We start from the raw sequence: 18,392 nt of genomic DNA on the forward strand, positions 1-18,392 counted from the left end.
TATGTTCATCTCAAGGAGACCTTCCTGAGCGGTATGATGGCTGCATGATCCCATGGTGTTTATACTTGCATACTATTGTTTGTACAGATGATCGTGGTATCTTCGGCCAATTGGAAATTGCTCCCAAGGATGAACCAGACTTGTGGAGGTCCACAATTTTTTTTCTGAGGTCTTGGCTGATTACTTTTGATTTTCCCATGATGTCAAGCAAAGAGGCACTGAGTTTTAAGGTAGGCCTTACAATACAACCACAGGTACACCTCCAATTGACTCTATCAGAAGCTAATTGGCTAATTGCCTTAAGGCTTGACATAATTTTCTGGAATTTTCCAAGTTAACTCTGCTTAAAGGCACAGTTAACTTAGTGTATGTAAACGTCTGACTAACTGAAATTGTGATATAGTCAATTAAAAGTGAAACAATCAGGGGCCTGGGTAGCTCAGTGGTAAAGATGCTGGCTACCACCACTGGAGTTCGCTAGTTCGCTAGTACAAATCCCAGGGCGTGCTGAGTGACTCCAGCCAGGTCTCCTAAGCAACCAAATTGGCCCAGTTGCTAAGGAGGGTAGAGTCACATGGGGTAACCTCCTTGTGATCGCTATAATGTGGTTTGTTCTCGGTGGCGCACGTGGTGAGTTGAGCGTGGTTGCCACGGTGGATGGCGTGAAGCCTCCACATGCGCTATGTCTCCATGGCAACACACTCAACAAGCCATGTGAATCCCAGTTGCGGAGGCAACTGGGATTCGTCCTCCGCCACCCGGACTGAAAGGCCTCTGCCACGTGACCACGAGGACTTAAAAGCACATTGGGAATTGGACATTCCAAATAAAAAAATTAAAAAATTAAAAAAATGAAACAATCAGTCTGTAAACAATTGTTGGAAAAATGACTTGTGCCATGCACAAAGTAGATGACCTAAACGACATGCCAAAACTATTGTTTGCTAATATGAAATCTGTGGAGTGGATAAAAAAAGGAGCTTTAATGACTTCAACTGTATCTCCCTCCATTTCTGTACCAACATCAGCATCACCCCTAGACACTGAGTGGAAATACTGTAGCATATGATTCAGATCACGTGTGGGCAGGCAGTCCTAGAAGTCATTCATACTTGCGTTAGCTCCATCTGTCACTGTCAATATAACGTTAATCAGCCAATTTTATTTCTTGATTTCCAGTCAGAACTCGCAGGAGCTGGTGCTACATACCAAGCTGAGGATATGAGTCATAAGACAACTGGCCATAGACAAAGCATGTGTAAGGGGCTGTTCACACTGAAAGCATTATTGCGTCCGTCTGCATTGTTTAATTGTTTTAGCTAGATGGACGTCTTTAACACGTTGCACTGTGTCTCGCTGTTTTTGCAGCATCTCATGCAGGAGTGTCACATCTTTTAGATGCTGTGTTAGGTAAAAAAAAAAAAAAAAAAAAAGATGAAAAAAAAATGAAATTTAGCGCTGGCGAGTTGTTTCGATCTGAATCCAAATCTGCATTACTGGTGAGAAGAAGGGAATAACTGACACTAGATCAGTAGCTGCAGGCAACTTTTTACTACATTGTTTGCTGAATGCATGCTCAAAGGAAATGTCTACATAAAAGTAGTGTTATTTGTGGATTGAAATGTATTTATTAAAACACTGCAGCATTAAAAAAGTTAATTGAAGTATGTAAAAGTAGGTTATATCCATTTCCACATCCAACAACAACAACAACAAAAATAATAATAATAATAATAATAATAATAATTGGAGTGAACTGTATGGGGTGTGAATTTTGTACAGAAAATCAATTTGAGATCATTTTTATGGCATGTATAGCTCCAGAAAGCAAAAAATCTATTTTAAAATGTGTTTAAAAAAAACAAACACTTCCATCTCCTAAACTTTTCGCCTAACCCTACAGTTGGTACATTCTCCACCTACTCAATTGGCTTCCATTGAAAGAAACTAGGCTCATGGCTCTCAGAGAAACAAAACTCAGCCAAAGAGGTATTCATCTGGAGCTGAGAGTAACATATACTAAGCAACTGTTGCCTTTGAGTGTGAGGGAAACAGGGTTGATGGACAGTGTTGTTTAGGCTGCAGGTTACTTTAACAAAGAGGGGAAATCTGACCGACTCAGGCTGTGTGTTCCAACAAGGCAGCGGTCAGCTTTCTTTGGCTCAGATTACATAGGCTACGATCCATGTAGCACATGTTAGCATGTTAATCTGTCACTCATTCCCTCTGTCTGTCTCACTCTCTCTCTTGCACACACACACAAACACACACAGTGGCAGGAAGGAAGCAGTCTATCTGTTCATTAACACCTTGTGATATGACAATAATTGAAGTACAGGTTCAAACTCATATTTAATTCTGCATGCTAACAAAACCAGTGCTGAATATGAATATGAATGAACACGACAGGCTCAGAGCTATGCTTGGCTCATGTCCCACATGGCATCCCACTAGAATTAGGGCTGCTGATTGGTTAAGCTGATCAAGCAAGGCTGATGATTGGGTTATTTGTGTTATGTGTAGCCTGACATTTGATTGGTGTAGTGTGGATGACTGGTGAAAGGCATATAAGTTGTGACTAGGTGATATAGGGGCGATCTTACCGGGCTGGGCTGTTGATTGGACGGGTCACAGGCCAGAGAAACCAGGTCCTTGAGCGGATCTTGAGAGCTGAGGTGTGGGGGGTACCGGATAGCCGTGTGCGGGAAGTAGGTGGAGGCAGTCTGGGGGAGGATGGGGCCACCGGGGAAGTGCAGAGACGTGGAGGGGTGTGGATTCCGAGAGATACCTGAGGGAGACATTTTACCATTAAGGAATTATTTACTGCAAGTACTACTATCCGTCGTAGCTTAATGTAGAATCGTCCCTTATTTTCTTGAAAAAAAACAAAAAAACAAACACAAATCAAGGTGACAGTAAGGCACTTTCAATGGAAGTGAAAATGGCCCATTTTTGGAGGGTTTAAAGGCAGAAATGTGAAGCTTATAATTTTATAAATTATAAAATTGTATAATTATAAAATTATATTTATAATTATTCTTCTGTTAAAACTCGTATTATTTGAGTTGTAAAGTTGTTTAAATTGTCTTTTTTACAGTCGTTTTAGGGTTTGTTGTCATTACATCATCATGGCAACTAAATTGTAAAATTGGCTATAACTTTACATAGAAAAGTTTAGTAGGTGATTTTATCACACCAAAATAATGTTTACATGCATATTGTTTATGTCTTGTGGCTATATTCTTGAAAAAGTGAATATTTTAAGGTTCAAAAATTCACTTCCCCCATTCAATTTCATTGCAAGTGCCTCACTGTTTTTTTTGCTTTTTTTTTTAAGAAAAGGAGGGGCAAGTCAAAATACATTTTTGTGGTAATCAATATTATGCCACAAATGCTGTCGATTGAGCTCAACTTGTATTGAACCCAGAATATTCCTTTAAAGGGATGATTCTCTCAAAAGGAAAACTGTCATCCTCATGTTGTTTCGAAGACTTTCTTTTTTGCCAGAAAGAAAAAAGGAGATCCTCAGTCACCTTTTACATTCATTCTATCTTTGTTTGGCACGAAAAGAGAGTGAGTAATTGATGACAGAATGGACTTTTTGGGTGAACTGTTCCTTTAAATTTTGGTCTACTAATCAAACAAAGTTATTGTATGTCTTCTGAAGACTTGGAATATAGCGCACAAGTCATGTGGACTAATTTTATGGTGCCTTTAGTCATTTCTGAGCTTGTCAGCCCCTGGCATGGCTTTGTTGTATGGGAAAGAGCTGTGTGAACATTCTTAAAAACATCTCCTTTTGTGTTCCATGTAGGGGAAAAAAATCATACAGGTTTGGAATGACATGAGTGTGAGTAAACAATGGCAGAATATTGAACTGTCCCTTTAAAAATAATAAAAATAATAATGTTCACTAGACTTCATGTACTGATTATTTTAGTGAACCCATCAATGTCCACCCCTTTTAGTGACATCCCTGTGTGAAATACCAGTTTAGACCAGCATGAATTTCTATGCTGTTCCAAGATTGTTTATGCTAGTCCGTACTGGTTTGGATATGGTCTAGCTGGTGGACCCCCATAGCCAAAACTTCAACCTTCTGGTCAACCAGCAAGGTCCTTCTGGTTAATATTGGTTGACCAAAGAAGTCTTGCTGGTTAAGTTAGTTAAAAGCACTCTTGGGGACACCAGCACACCAGCATCCAAACACAGAATATGTCAGTCTAATCAGCAGGTATGTTTGACCATACACGACGTAACCCACATCCTAATTAACAAGCTTTGCTCAGTTGTCACATCCCGTCATATTTAACAATCATAACTCTCTACAGAGTACTTTGTATGCTGTAACACATTGGGCTAGGCTCAGCAGAGGTTGCTTCTGTGCAGGCAGCATAAGGCTGTCACGCGCCACCGATTCATCTGAACAGCCAGACTAATTGCTTTAGCATAACTCAACTGGATGCGAGACAACAAATCAGTCCTCAGTCTCCCATAAGCAATGACCTGACAGGGACAGTGACTCCAGTGGTCTTCAGAAGCGATATGATAGGTGTGGGTGAGAAACAGATCAATATATAACTCCTTTTTTACTATAAATCTTCACTCTTAAAACACGCTCTTTCAAAATATTGCTCTGTTTGTTTGAGCATCCCAACTAGCCTGATATTGGTTCAACCAGTGGTGTGCATTTGGGGCGGGACTATCTGTTTTTTGACCAATGACAGATGGGGGAGTGTTTGGGGAATTAAATTATTTTTACAATTCCATTTAGTGACGCCAGTGGCAACAAAAATGACACACTTCAGCTTTAACACAATAGTAGAAATAATTAAATTGGGAAACTGACACAAAACATGTCCATAAGTTGTTGTTTTTTTTCTTTTCAACAATAAGAATTTAGGTAAAATTTCTATGAATGTGTAAGGTAAAGTGGATATTTATTATGTTACTTTTCACTGTTTCTTTTACTGTTTTCTCCATTTTAATCACATTATTGCCTTCACTAGTTCATTTTAAATGGTTCTGCAGTTTGAAAAATACATTTTTAAAATGACAAATATTCCACGTGGTCTCTAAATTAATATGGAGGCCCTAAAATGCATAATAATCAAAAAATTCACATTAAAATAAAATAATAAAAAGAATTAGCAAAATGCAGTTTAAAAAGTTTCAAAGGGATTACAGCATATCACACTGCAGGATGCTTCAACTTATACTCCATACCAAAATAATTGATACCCATCAACTACCCATTTGCTTCCCTACAAAACTGTTACTAGTTTGTTGGAGACGCGCCGCTAATAACAAACAATGCCTGTGTATGTGTGTGTGTTGTCCCCTCACCGCTGTGCACGGCAATGACAGGTCTGTGGTGCTGTGTGAAGCCAAGGCGTGGTGAGCTCTCCTGAGGAGACGGACTATCCATCTCTGTCTTCTTAACTGTAGGGGAGATTCCTAAATGAAAGAGAGGAAAAAAAGTCAAGAGAACTGAGGGGGGGAGGGGGTTCTCACTTTGCTAATACAGAATACTGCAAATTCAGCTCCATTGTTCGATACAAGGACAAACTTTTGTAAGTATACAGGAACACTTAGTCAGCCAATTAATAAGCACTGCGTGGTCACTCTCACTATCTCTGTCAGGTCAGTGTAGCCGCTTGCAGTCACTACAACTGACCACAAGGTGGCACTGAGGGAACTGACGTTTACCTCAGTGCTGCAGTGCTTTGCGGAGAATTCAAGTGATTTTATTCTCTTCCTGCATCCAGAAGAGGGGAATTATGAGAAAATATGTCTGTAACTGATGATCCATGCCAGTTATTTAAGGTCAAATCCAATGATATAGTCTCCAAATGGGTTTTTTCCAGAGTGCTCTATAATACTTCCACACTTAGAACCTTCCCTATATGGAAGTTTTTCCTAATAAGAGAATCATACATGTCATAAGTTCCAAGTAATTGCTTTGTTTTCAAAGTAGCATATGTGGAGACCTTTCATTCAACGTATTTTCATATTGCTTGTGGTTGATGCGCCATCATTTAAGACAAAAATCATAACTGCATTGAGTTCCCATCAAAAGCTCAGCTTAAAATTATTTATTCATTCCATTGATCGAGGTTTATAAGTGTGTGTGTGTGTGTGTGTGAGAAAGATGTCCTAGGTGGCTAGCCTTTTCATTGGCATTGAAATTCTGCAGATCTTAAAGTAATAGGCCACCCTAAAATGTAAAATCCTGTCATCATTATTTATTCACTCTCATGTTGTCATAAACTCATATGACTTTCATCCTTGGAACACAAAAGAGGAATTTTTAGAAGAAATATCCTGGTTATTCTTTCCCATACAATGAAAGTGATGGACTGAGGCTGTCAAGCTCCAAAATTACAAAGAAAGCACCATAAAAGTGTCATAAATGTGGTCCATACAACTATAGCACCATATTTCAAGACTTCTGAAGCCATACGATAGCTTTTTGTGAGGAAAAAGAAAATTTAAGCAATTATTCACTGAAAATCTTGACATATGCCTTAGCTCTCTTTGAGAACACGCAAATAAAAGTTCATGACAGAAGAAGCCATATCCGATTCCTGAAAAAATCATTAATTTGAGTCTAAGGTTTTCATTGAATCTCTTAATTCAGTTAATAAAACTGGTCTAAATAATTTGTTAACAAATTGGACTGATCCGGCTCTAAAGTTCAACTTAACGGTCGCGGCAGTTAAAGGAATGTTCACCCAAAAATTTTCATCATTTATAAATCCTTTTTCACAGTACATTTACCAGTGCAGTATCTTGGTACGATCATTGTTTCAAGCTTGATTACAGTCCCTAGTGCTTGACGAATGCACAGATTATGATAGGCAAGGAGACTGCAAATGTCAAAATTTATTGTGAAAAAGGAGTTACATTTTGGTCTGTTCTCACCCAAAATCTATTGGATTTCTTCAGAAGACATGGATTAAACAACTGGAGTTGTATGAATCACGTTTATGCTGCATTTATGTGCTTTTTGAAGCTTCAAAGTTCTGGTCACTATTCACTTGCTTTGTACGGACCTACAGAGCTGAGATATTCTTCTAAAAATCTTTGTTTGTGCTCTGCAGAAGGAAGAAAGTCTGGGATGGCATGTGGGTGAGTAAATGATGGGAGAATTTTCATTTTTGGGTGAACTATCCCATTAACAGCCCACTAGAGGGGAAGATTATCAGTGAATAATGACTTAAATTTCAGTCTGTTCCTCACACAGCTACTGTATGACTTTAGAAAACTTGAAATACAATGTACTAGTTGTATGAACCACTTTTTTTGAGCTTGACAGCCCCAGTCCTCATTCACTTTTATTTGTAAAAGAGTGGCAAGGACATTCTTCAAAAATGTCAAAATGGGTTTGGAACAACATGAGGATGAGTAAATAATAACAGAATTTTCTTTTTGGCATAACTATTCCTTTAAGCCATATGTACCTGTAAAGGTGAGGGAAAAGCCTGAGCCTTGAGCAATCAGCTGGGAGATTGTTAAAGAGTAAGCTTGTTAGGAATGTCTAGATAGGAAGTGAGCTGGGCAGGGCCAGTCCCCCACAGGGGCTTCAGCTCTGCATATGGTGATGGTATTTGCCCTTGAGTCTCTGATCTGAGACCAGTTTTGCCATTTTATACATAATTGTGGAATTTAGATGCCTGCTGGTTGTAGATGCTAGTGGGAAGGAGTGACACAGGTCTCCTAAGATCTTAAGTAACAGTTTTGCCTGGAGGGTTAATGGATATTCACAAGGGTGTGACAGAAGTCAGATGTTATGCGAGACATATAACGCCAACTCAACAACTTCCTCATCTCACAATAAACTCTGAGGGTTTAAGTCAGATCAGGAGCTACAAACTTACAAGCTTGTTCACTCTTTTCTCAAAGAATAGATATTAAACTGTATGACCTGTAAAACATTTATATATGCGCATCAATTTTAAATGTACAAACTTTGTTACTTAAGGATATTGAGAACATTTCCATTGGACTCCTAATTATAAAGTCCTATCAGCAAATCACACACACCAAAAATATTTCAGCACAAACAGTGTATCCATTAATTGGTCACCCAAAAATAAAAATCGGTCATAATTTGAATTTTCATGATCTCTCTTTAAAACTACACATGCACTTATGAACCACACAAATTCTCCTGACTCACTGTTCTCCATATCCTCTGATGCTCTCCACAAATTGCTCACAGAAACTTACCTCATATACACCCTCAGAAGTGGATAACAGTATGGTTTCTATACCTACTGTCTGCCCTACTTAATCAGCAGTTTCTGGCTACCTCAGCATTAAAAATGAGCTGTCTAAAATGGCATTAAGTGATTTCTAAGGGGCTTTATATTACGTTGATGGCTGTCAAAACCTCTTAGCTATTCATAGTGTCAAAGACATTGATATTTCATACCTATTTTATTCATTAGTTATGCTTTAACATCAAAAGTGTTCATTCTTAGGGGCCTGGGTAGCTCAGCGAGTAAAGACGCTGACTACCACCCCTGGAGTTGCAAGTTTGAATCCAGGGCATGCTGAGTGACTCCAGCCAGGTCTCTTAAGCAACCAAATTGGCCCGGTTGCTAGGGAGGGTCATGGTCACTATAATGTGGTCCTCACTCTCGGTGGGACACGTGGTGAGTTGTGCGTGGATGCCGCGGAGAATAGCATGAAGCCTATTGTTGTTTTACAACAAGCCACGTGATAAGATGCGCAGATTGACGGTCTCAGACACGGAGGCAACTGAGATTCGTCCTCCGCCACCCGGATTGAGGCGAGTCACTATGCCACCACTAGGACTTAGAGCGCATAGGGAATTGGGCATTCCAAATTGGGGAGAAAAGGGGAGAAAATAAAAAAAAAAAGTGTTCATTCTCTGTTTTGGTATGCATTGTCACACATGAGTTATTCCCAATGCCCATCTGCCATCTATGAATAAATAAATAACACTTCCAAAATAGAACACATAAAAACCACAAATTTGCATTATGAGGATAGCAGTTAACAAGTCAACCCAGTTATTCCAGTTATGAGTCATTTACTTAGAAGAACATTACAAAGGATCATGTTTATTGTGCAGAAATTAAGGTACTGAGCATATAATGGGTAAGGATAGGTCATGATGGTAAACTAGTCGTCCAAAAACCCACTAGTGGATTAGTGAGGTTGACTAGTTCACCTAGATTTTTTCGAATATTTTGGTAGCTTTCAGATTTTTAGCACCGGTGCTTTAATTAGCTGACAACTTACTGTGTTTTAGCATGGAACAAACCTTGTGGACAAGTTACATCTTTAAAACACCATCACTTCAGCATTTAAACCACATTCAGACGAATGTACAGTTGAAGTCAGAAGTTTTTATATGCCTTAGCCAAATATATTTAAACTCAGTTTTTCACAATTTCTGACATTTAATCGAAAAAACATTCCCTGTCTTAGGTCAGTTAGGATCACTACTTTATTTTAAGAATGTGAAATGTCAGAATAATAGTAGAGAGAATTATTTATTTCAGCTTTTATTTCTATCATCACATTCCCAGTGGGTTAGAAGTTTACATACAATTTTTTAGTATTTGGTAGCATTGCCCTTAAATTGTTCAACTTAGGTCAAATGTTTTGGGTAGCCTTCCACAAGCTTCTTACAATAAGTTGCTGGAATTTTGACCCATTCCTCCAGACAGAACTGGTGTAACTGAGTCAGGTTTGTAGGCCTCCTTGCTCACACACACTTTTTCAGTTCTGCCTACAAATTTTCTATCAGACTGAGGTCAGGGCTTTATGATGGTCACTCCAATACCTTGACTTTGTTGTCCTTAAGCCATTTTGCCACAACTTTGGGGGTATGTTTGGTGTCATTGTCCATTTAGAAGACCCATTTGTGACCGAGCTTTAACTTCATGGCTGATGTCTTGAGATGTTGCTTCAATATATCCACATAATTTTCCTCTCATGATGGCATCTATTTTGTGAAGTGCACCAGTCTCTCCTGCAGCAAAGCACCCCCACAAAATGATGCTGCCATCCCCATGCTTCACAGATGGGGTGGTGTTCTTCGGCTTGCAAGCCTCACCCTTTTTCCCCCAAACATAACGATGGTCACTGTGGCAAAACAGTTAAATTTTTGCTTCATCAGACCAGAGGACATTTCTCCAAAAAGTAAGATCTTTGTCCCCATGTGCAAACTGTAGTTGGGCTTTTTTATGGCAGTTTTGGAGCAGTGGCTTCTTCCTTGCTGAGCAGCCTTTCAGGTTATGTCGATATACGACTCAATTTACTATGGATATAGATACTTGTCTACCTGTTTCCTCCAGCATCTTTACAAGGTCATTTGCTGTTGTTCTAGGTATGATTTGCACTTTTCACACCAAACTACGTTCATCTCTAGGAGACAGAATGCGCCTCCTTCCTGAGCAGTATGATGGTTGCGTGGTCCCATGGTGTTTATACTTGCATACTGTTGTTTGTACAGATGAACGTGGTACCTTCAGGCATTTGGAAATTGCTCCCAAGGATGAACCAGACTTGTGGAGGCCCACAATTGTTTTTCTGAGGTCTTAGCTGATTTCTTTTGATTTTCCCATGATGTCAAGCAAAGAGGCACTGAGTTTGAAGGTAGGCCTTAAAATACATCCATAGGTGCACCTCCAATTGACTCCAATTAGCCTATCAGAAGCTAATTGGCTAGTTGCCTAAAGGCTTGACATAATTTTCTGGAATTTTCCAAGCTGCTTAAAGGCACAGTTAACTTAGTGTATGTAAACTTCTGACCCACTGGAATTGTGATTTAGTCAAATATATTGAAACAATCTGTCTGTAAACAATTGTTGGAAAAATTACTCATGTCATGCACAAAGTAGATGTCCTAAACGACTTGCCAAAACTATAGTTTGTTAATATGAAATCTGTGGAGTTGTTAAAAAATGAGTTTTAATGACTTCAACCTAAGTGTATGTAAACTTCTGTCTTCAACTGTATTAGTCGTTCAGTCATTTGGATGGCGTGTCAAATGAAAAAATAGTCCAACTTTTAAAAACATGCCTTGGCCACGTTTACACAGTTGCAGAATATGGTTGTCAGACCTATTTTGAGTGTTTAATATGGTTCACACACATGACGTTTATTTACGGGTGTGACAACAGCATTCTATAACTGAACTGACATCCGCAAATTTTCAGGTCTCACAACTGCATTCTCAGCAAACCTATGCTGTGTGACCGGAACTGTACCGCACAAATAGTTGTTAGTCATGCCATAAAATGTGAGAGAGCCACGCTGCACTGTACAAGCACACGCTGCACTGTACAAGCATGTCTTGTGTGTTTCATTTGGGTTTTCTTGAACTCACGGAGGCTGAGAAATGAGCTGCGTGTCATCTAAAGATCCAGACGCTGTCCTCCACAGGAGTGCAAGCCGTGCGACACAAAAACCGCACTCTGCACGTGGTTAAAAACCATTCAAAGCTGCTGTCAATTAATTATGATCTGATGGATGAACTCTCTCCTTGATTGGAGTCATTTATTTAATAACGCGGCAGCAATTGTGATAAGACAAGTTAATGGACATCGCCATCTTTTAATCACTGTCACTATGGTTACAGCTTTAGAATACGGTTGTGACTTTGGTTGTTCGTTCATACAGACAGCATTCGAACTGCTACTGTAAGCTGTTGTACGAACGGGACATTTCAAGACTCACACCTGTAAGTAAATATGATTGTCAATCCCAAACACTGACTCTGTGAATGTAGCCCTTGAGAACACTGCATTATGTTTCATTCCATCGCTAGAACATGTCTTCTGTAAATGCCCCCTAAGAAACACATCTGATCAGGTTCAGGTGAACCCATAACCAACCTAATTATAAAGGGGTTACTTGTAACTGATTAGTCAAGCAAACAACGAGCATCAATACAGTAGGTCTCTCTTATTGTGCAAAGACAGCAGATACAGGAGTTACTGCCACGCTGTGTTGCATTTGGAAAATCTGCTCCAAGGTGCAGAGCAGACAGCAGAACTGCTTTCTGCAGACTTTCACAAAATTGAGAGTTCATGAATTAATTAGGATTTGGCACTGCGTTAAGGAAATTCAAATCCAATTCTAGCTTAAGCCTGTGATTTTAGACTTCCTCTAGTGTAGCTGAAAACCTGATATGTTTGTCATTCACGTACTTCAAAAATGAGGTCCACAACTGTTTATGGATGGAAATGCACAAGGGGATGTAGCTCAGTGGATGGAATGAATGAAACCCTAGGTTCAGTTTTCAGCATCTCTAAGAGGAACTTGGAGTAGGTGGTGTGGTGTAGTGGTTAAGGCTCAGGGCTGGTAATGGCAAGGCTGCTGGATCGATTGGCACAAAGTGAACCATGAGATATCACCAATGTGTCCTAACCCCAAATGGCTCCAGGAGGATTTTTCTTGTAATAAGTTCATGGCGCAGGACTATGGTGCAAAAATTGCAACTTTTTTCGAAGAATTCACATAACACCTTTGGTAAAATCATTAAAGGTGCACTGCACTCAGTAATATACAGTATGTGTTTATATTACACTGACACTTAGCAGAGCAGATGCAGCATCATGCAAAAATGTTCTTAGTTACTGATGTCATTGTAAAAATGCACTAATCACAGTCAGCCATGATTAATTTAATCTGCGATTGAAAATGCAGTTACAGGGAATGATTGAGATAAAGTGAGTAATATTCGGCTGGTCATATGATCTCAACAGGTGGCGTTCATGAATGTTGCCCATCACGATATTTAGAACACAGCAGCTTTTTAAAGCAAATAAACCAAAGTCTACTTTTTACTCGCTTTTACTACTCTGTATTTCTATGTTTAAATGCGTATTTATAAGACGTAACACAAGGCTGGCTGACCTCCTTCCATATCCTCCGGCCAGTTGCGTGAACTGCTGGCGGGCGAATTGGGAGAGGTGTAGTACTCGCCCCCTGGGCTGGTGTCTATATCATCCTCCATGGATCCCGACTTGTGTCTCTTACTTCTGTGTGAGTAAAAGAGTGATGGGAGGGGAGAAAAAAGGGGGTGGAGGAGAGAATAAATAATGAAAAGCACTGTTTATTCCAACCATATTTCTTCAAGCATTTAACATAATTCTTCACGTGTAACACACAGAGACACACACACCCTCATAAATTGTCTGGCCATGGCTTATGGATGTCCCCCATCCATGCTTTCCCAGGCACTCAGCTACAAAGAACAGATTGCCAACATTCACCTTTTGTTTTAGCTTTGCAGTGGGTTTAATGGAAAATAAGCATTAATCAGGACTGAGGCTTTGGCTTACCACAAATGCAAATAAATCAAATAAATCACTGCCCTCAACTGAGCAGCAGACCTGAGTAAGGGGCTTTATAAACTGTGCAGTATATACACTCACGCATTATTCTCAGGTGCATGTAAGGATGTAATTTTGTGATGGTTTTATACAGTTTTGTGCTCAGCTGAGTTTTTTTTTTCCTGACGCACCAATGACAAATTTTATTGTCAGCGAATCAAAAACCTTTAGTTCAAAAGGTGTTTGGCTCTCTCTGTCTTGTCCTGCAAATATTGCAATACTTAAAGCTGAAATATGTAATTTCTGCACCACTCGTGTCACCAAATAGAACTGCAATAATAATGATAGTTTTCAAACAGGTTTCTTGAACAGACCCACTATCTGCTATTAGTTGAGCAAACAGAAAGTTCCGCCTCAAACTCATGCCATTGGTTGAGCCAATATTGCTATGTTGGGTTGGTCGGGAAGCTCAAACAAAAATATTGTTTTAACAATGCCACAGAGTCACAGTGTTTACACTTTTTGGGGAAATCAGGCTACAGATGGCTTACTTACAGTTGTCTCTGTATACTAAGCTGGGTTAGAAAATATTTTGTTAGAAATACACACTTTGGCTTTAATAGACAACATTTATCATTGCAAGATGCTGACAGGCACATTTGAAACTCTCAAAGCCTTGACAAGCCACCCGGAAATCTCACGTGCCGCATCCTTGTTTGGCTCCTCAGTTTCAGCCTGGTTCTGATAAGAGGCCAAACCAACTCTGGTTTGGACCAATCAGCATCTGCAGCAGGCTGTTTCAATCATGGCAACAAAAAGGACCACCAAACTCAAAAACAACAGTTGGAGGACAAACATCTACATGTAGTAACTGTAGCTTCTGGTTTTGAGGTAGTAAGGTCAGATGCCGCTGCAGCTTTGGTAGCGGCCAAAGTGAAAGCTACAGTATATCAACATTAAAAGAACACTCAGATCCTTTTACTGTGGCAGTAATGTGACAACAAATGTGGCTAAAGCTATCTAGTAAAGAGGGTATGCTCGTTAATTAATGCCAGACTGAATCTCCGGACCAGAAGGGAGGGAGTTTGTGATTTCATCAAAGCTGGAAATGGATGTAATTCATGTTTTAAAGTAATATTCCGGGTTCAATACAAATTAATCTAAATCTACAGCATTTGTGGCATATTACTGATTACCACAAAAATAAATTTTGACTTGCCCTTCCTTTTCTTTAAAAAAGCAAAACTTGAGGTCACAGTGAAGCACTTACTGTATGGGGGCCAATTTTTGAACATTACAATACTCCACAAGACATATAGCCACAAGACATAAACAATAAGCATGTAAACATGATTTCTGTGTGATAAAATCACTTACTAACCTTTTCTGTAAAAGTTACAGCCAATTTTATAACTTCATTACCATGACGATGTTGTCAACAAACTGTAAAATGACTGTAAAAATTACAATTTAAACAACAGCTCAAATAATACAAGAGTTTTAACAGAAGAATTAATGTGTATTAATGAATAAAGTGCTTTTATAAAATTATAAGCTTCACATTTCTGCCCGTAGACCATCCAAAATTTGGCCCCATTCACTTCCATTGTAAGTGCCTCACTGTAACCTCGATTTGTAGCTTTTTTAAAGAAAAGGAGGGACGAGTCGAAAAACACTTTTGTGGTAATCAACATTATGCCAAAAATGCTGTCGATTGAGCTTAACTTGTATTGAACCCGGAATATTCCTTTAATGCAAGAAAATTCTGCATTAAACAAATGTTGCTTCATTTTTGTGTCTTCTTCGCTTTTCTTCAAACCACAAAAAGGCATCCCTGCCAAAAAAGACCTGCTTAGACTGGCATGCAATTCCATGTTGGGTCAGGTTGGTTTATACTGATTAGTGTTGGTCTAGATGGTAAACCAGTGTAATCATTCTTTTCAACTACAAAAATTGCTGGTCAACCAGCATGATCTTTCTGATAAAGCTAGTAGTTAAAAGCCTGGTTGGAACACCAGCACACCAGCAGCACATGAAGGGGACCAGCATCCGAAACACAACATATGATGGTATTTGCAGCAGGGATACAGACTTTCCATTGACTTCTGTTATTTTTTTACTGAGCTAATGTTACTTTCTATTATCTAAACCTACCTCTTAACCTGGCCCTGTATTTTTACATTTTCACTAAGTCATTTATATTTATTATGTTTAATAACCCGTTTTCAGATTTTACTATCCTTGTGAGGACAATTGTAGGGACACACTCACACAGGTTAGATCTCATTACCATCAAAAGTAGCTCAAGGACACAGTGCCTTTGACATGAGGCTTTCTGCATGCTGCAGCCAGATGAGCGGTTGTGTGTGAGTGTGCATGCAGGTGTAATGTGCATACTGTATGTGTGTTCAGTAAGCATGAGTGTACTAACCCACTAGAGGAGGTGCTTGGTAGGGTTCTTCTCATTCCTACACCTGAAGGGTTCAAATCATAAGAAAGATGACCCTGCAGCTCTCCAAGAGAGAAGTTTGGCCCTGTGCCCGTCACCACTGGTGCTGCACACACAGAATTCATGATAAGCACATAACAGAAAACAAAAAAGAACATAAAGAGTCAGTCAATGACAATAGAACTATTGCGATTTTTAGCTTAAAGCTGAAGTGTGTAATTTTTTTATGATAAAATATTTTCTCCTGTCCCAGCTTAATATGCAGGAACAACAACAGTATGTTACTTTAGTAGGTAAGGATGTAGGATGTTCGTAGGATTATTTTTCTGAAAATGGAACACTGTGGCTCTGTAGCTGCCCTATCAAAACAAGTTTGTTTGAGCATTCTGACCATTCCGACACAGCAACACTGACTCAACCAATGAGTCAGTGTTTGGGGCAAGACTACCTGTTTGGGGAGTGTTCAGGAAACCTGTAGATTTTACTGAAACAATTACAAAATTTATGACAACCAAAATGATTTTTGCAATTCTGTTCGGTGAGACTAATGGCGCAAAAATTCCACACTTCATCTTTAACACTACTAAAGAGGTGACTTGATATTTTATGTTTTTTTTCTGTGACTGTGCCATGGTAATGCCATGGTTTTCTTTAAAATTTCTTGGAGAATATTATGTAAATACCATGGCATATGAGTCTTTCAGGTAGTCATTCAGTACCATGGTATTTATCATGCACATATCATGCCATTGCATGCCTATGCTTACCTGAGCTGACCTCTTTTCTGCTATGATTCCATTACTTTGTATGTTTGATTGTACAGCGATGTATTGGTCTATATGGACAGGGTTGGTTGTGTTGTTTGTTTGGTTATCACTGAATGTTTTATATGCAAATACAGTGTGAGAACAATGTACCTGTTGTTCCAGCATTTATGACTATTACCTATTATTCCAAATGGATTAATATTATAATGAGTGGTGTGAACACTTATTTCCACTGTTATGATGGATTGAATCTGGCCTGGTTTGAGCATGTTGTTAAACACTGATAAAACGTTCATGCAGTAATGCTTACATTTTCCTCATTTGGTTTAATTATTCTGGGATAAGTGGGTCAACGAAGGGTCCGTCGTTTAGAGAAAACATGCTTGTCTCTTAGGATATATGCATAATCATTAAACAGATCTCAAATTAGATAAACAAACACATTATATATGTCAGCCCAAAGCCTCCTGGGTTCAGATAATGAGAAAAACGTATTTCTAAGCATTCATGTCTTTATTGGTAAACCACTGTCAATAATCATGAAACCACAACGTAGTGTTTCTTCCTCAAACAGATACATTGTTGCTGTTATGACACCAGAGTATTCAAACATAAAGAATAAGACATTTTATTTGTCTCCGGCCAGCTGACAGATGACTTATGAATGCTTCTACCATCTTATTTCATTCACAATCCATCAATCTTTTTTCAACAAGTAAAACATTGTGATTGAACATAGGTGTGAGGCGTAATACACAGCAATCTCATTTAGGGCACTTATCTCATTACCAGAAAACAGAAAGCCAACTGCGAGCTAGGAAATAATTTCAGCTAAATACAATCAATTATGTTGGACAGACTGGCAGTATTCCTTCCCTTCTAATGAGGAATGGTCACACCTGACATGAAACAGCTGTGAAAATTGACAGATGTGTCTAATATGTGGACAAGGCTGTGTGGGAGATGGGAGGGGACAGTTGAGGTGCAAGGACAAGAAATAAGACAAGAAACTCAGGTGTGGGATATGCGGCCGAACAAATCTCTAAAATGAATCATACTTCCTATTGCTACTTGACAAACAGGAAACATTATAGGAGAGTACATTGAACCAAGCTTGCTTGGTTGTGTGTCTGCAATTGCTGCAATACAATTTGGCATAAAACAGCAGTGTAGCATTTTGTCACACTTAGGGTGACCAGTCCCAATAATTTACTAAGAAATGTAAATATGTCCCAGTTTCAACCAAGGGGTCAAGGTCTGGCAAGGTAGTATGGACAGTTAGCCCAATAATTACACCATGTGACTGCAAAAAGCATGTTTCTCAATTGAATGGCATTCAAAAGTAGTTATGCATTCTGATGAATATTTTTTTGTTGTTGTTGTTGTTGCAAGCAACACATAAATCGCAAATATTTAATCACAGCATAGTAGATGTTTTGCCATTGCCTGCTTTTTTTGTTTTTTTAAATGTTTTTTGAAGGTCTCTTAAAAGTTTGAAATTTGCTCTTCCCCCAGTCTGCTAACTTTGATGTCACAGCTCAGGATAGTCGTGCGACCATGTGGAGAGTCTTCAAGGTAGATCCTACCCAACGGGGGAGGAGTTACTACAAACATGGAGACTGGGGCAGAGGGGCTCTGCCCAAGGAAGACGCAGTTTGCCAACAGGGAAACAAATTAGCGGAAGATATACATCACATGGGGTTTGCCTTACAGGGAACCGCCACATGCGGAGCACCTACCCCAGAACAGGACTCTTAGTTAGCACATGTACTGGGCCGACAGCGAGTCTCTCCGAAAACTCGACTGCCACGGGGCTCGGAGGAAGTCAACCAGGGAACATAGTTTGTGAACACTACT

General features: G+C 39.3%; 1 protein-coding gene across 10 annotated transcripts in view; it reads right to left on the reverse strand.

The window, feature by feature from the left end:
• The window catches only part of nfic (nuclear factor I/C), a 126,354-nt gene that overhangs the window by 14,207 nt on the left and 93,755 nt on the right, over positions 1-18,392 (reverse strand). For 9 of the 10 annotated variants that reach the window (XM_051670117.1, XM_051670118.1, XM_051670111.1 and 6 more), the window contains 4 exons: positions 15,751-15,874; positions 12,901-13,025; positions 5,347-5,457; positions 2,604-2,788 (listed from right to left, as the gene is read on the reverse strand). In XM_051670117.1, the coding sequence (XP_051526077.1) occupies positions 2,604-2,788; positions 5,347-5,457; positions 12,901-13,025; positions 15,751-15,874 (545 nt within the window). Of the gene's footprint in view, positions 1-2,603; positions 2,789-5,346; positions 5,458-12,900; positions 13,026-15,750; positions 15,875-18,392 lie in introns of those variants that run through there. The other variant, XR_007894499.1, reaches the window with a different exon arrangement.

Source organism: Myxocyprinus asiaticus, chromosome 33 (assembly GCF_019703515.2).
Source record: "Myxocyprinus asiaticus isolate MX2 ecotype Aquarium Trade chromosome 33, UBuf_Myxa_2, whole genome shotgun sequence".
In the NCBI taxonomy this organism is placed as follows: Eukaryota; Metazoa; Chordata; class Actinopteri; order Cypriniformes; family Catostomidae; genus Myxocyprinus; species Myxocyprinus asiaticus.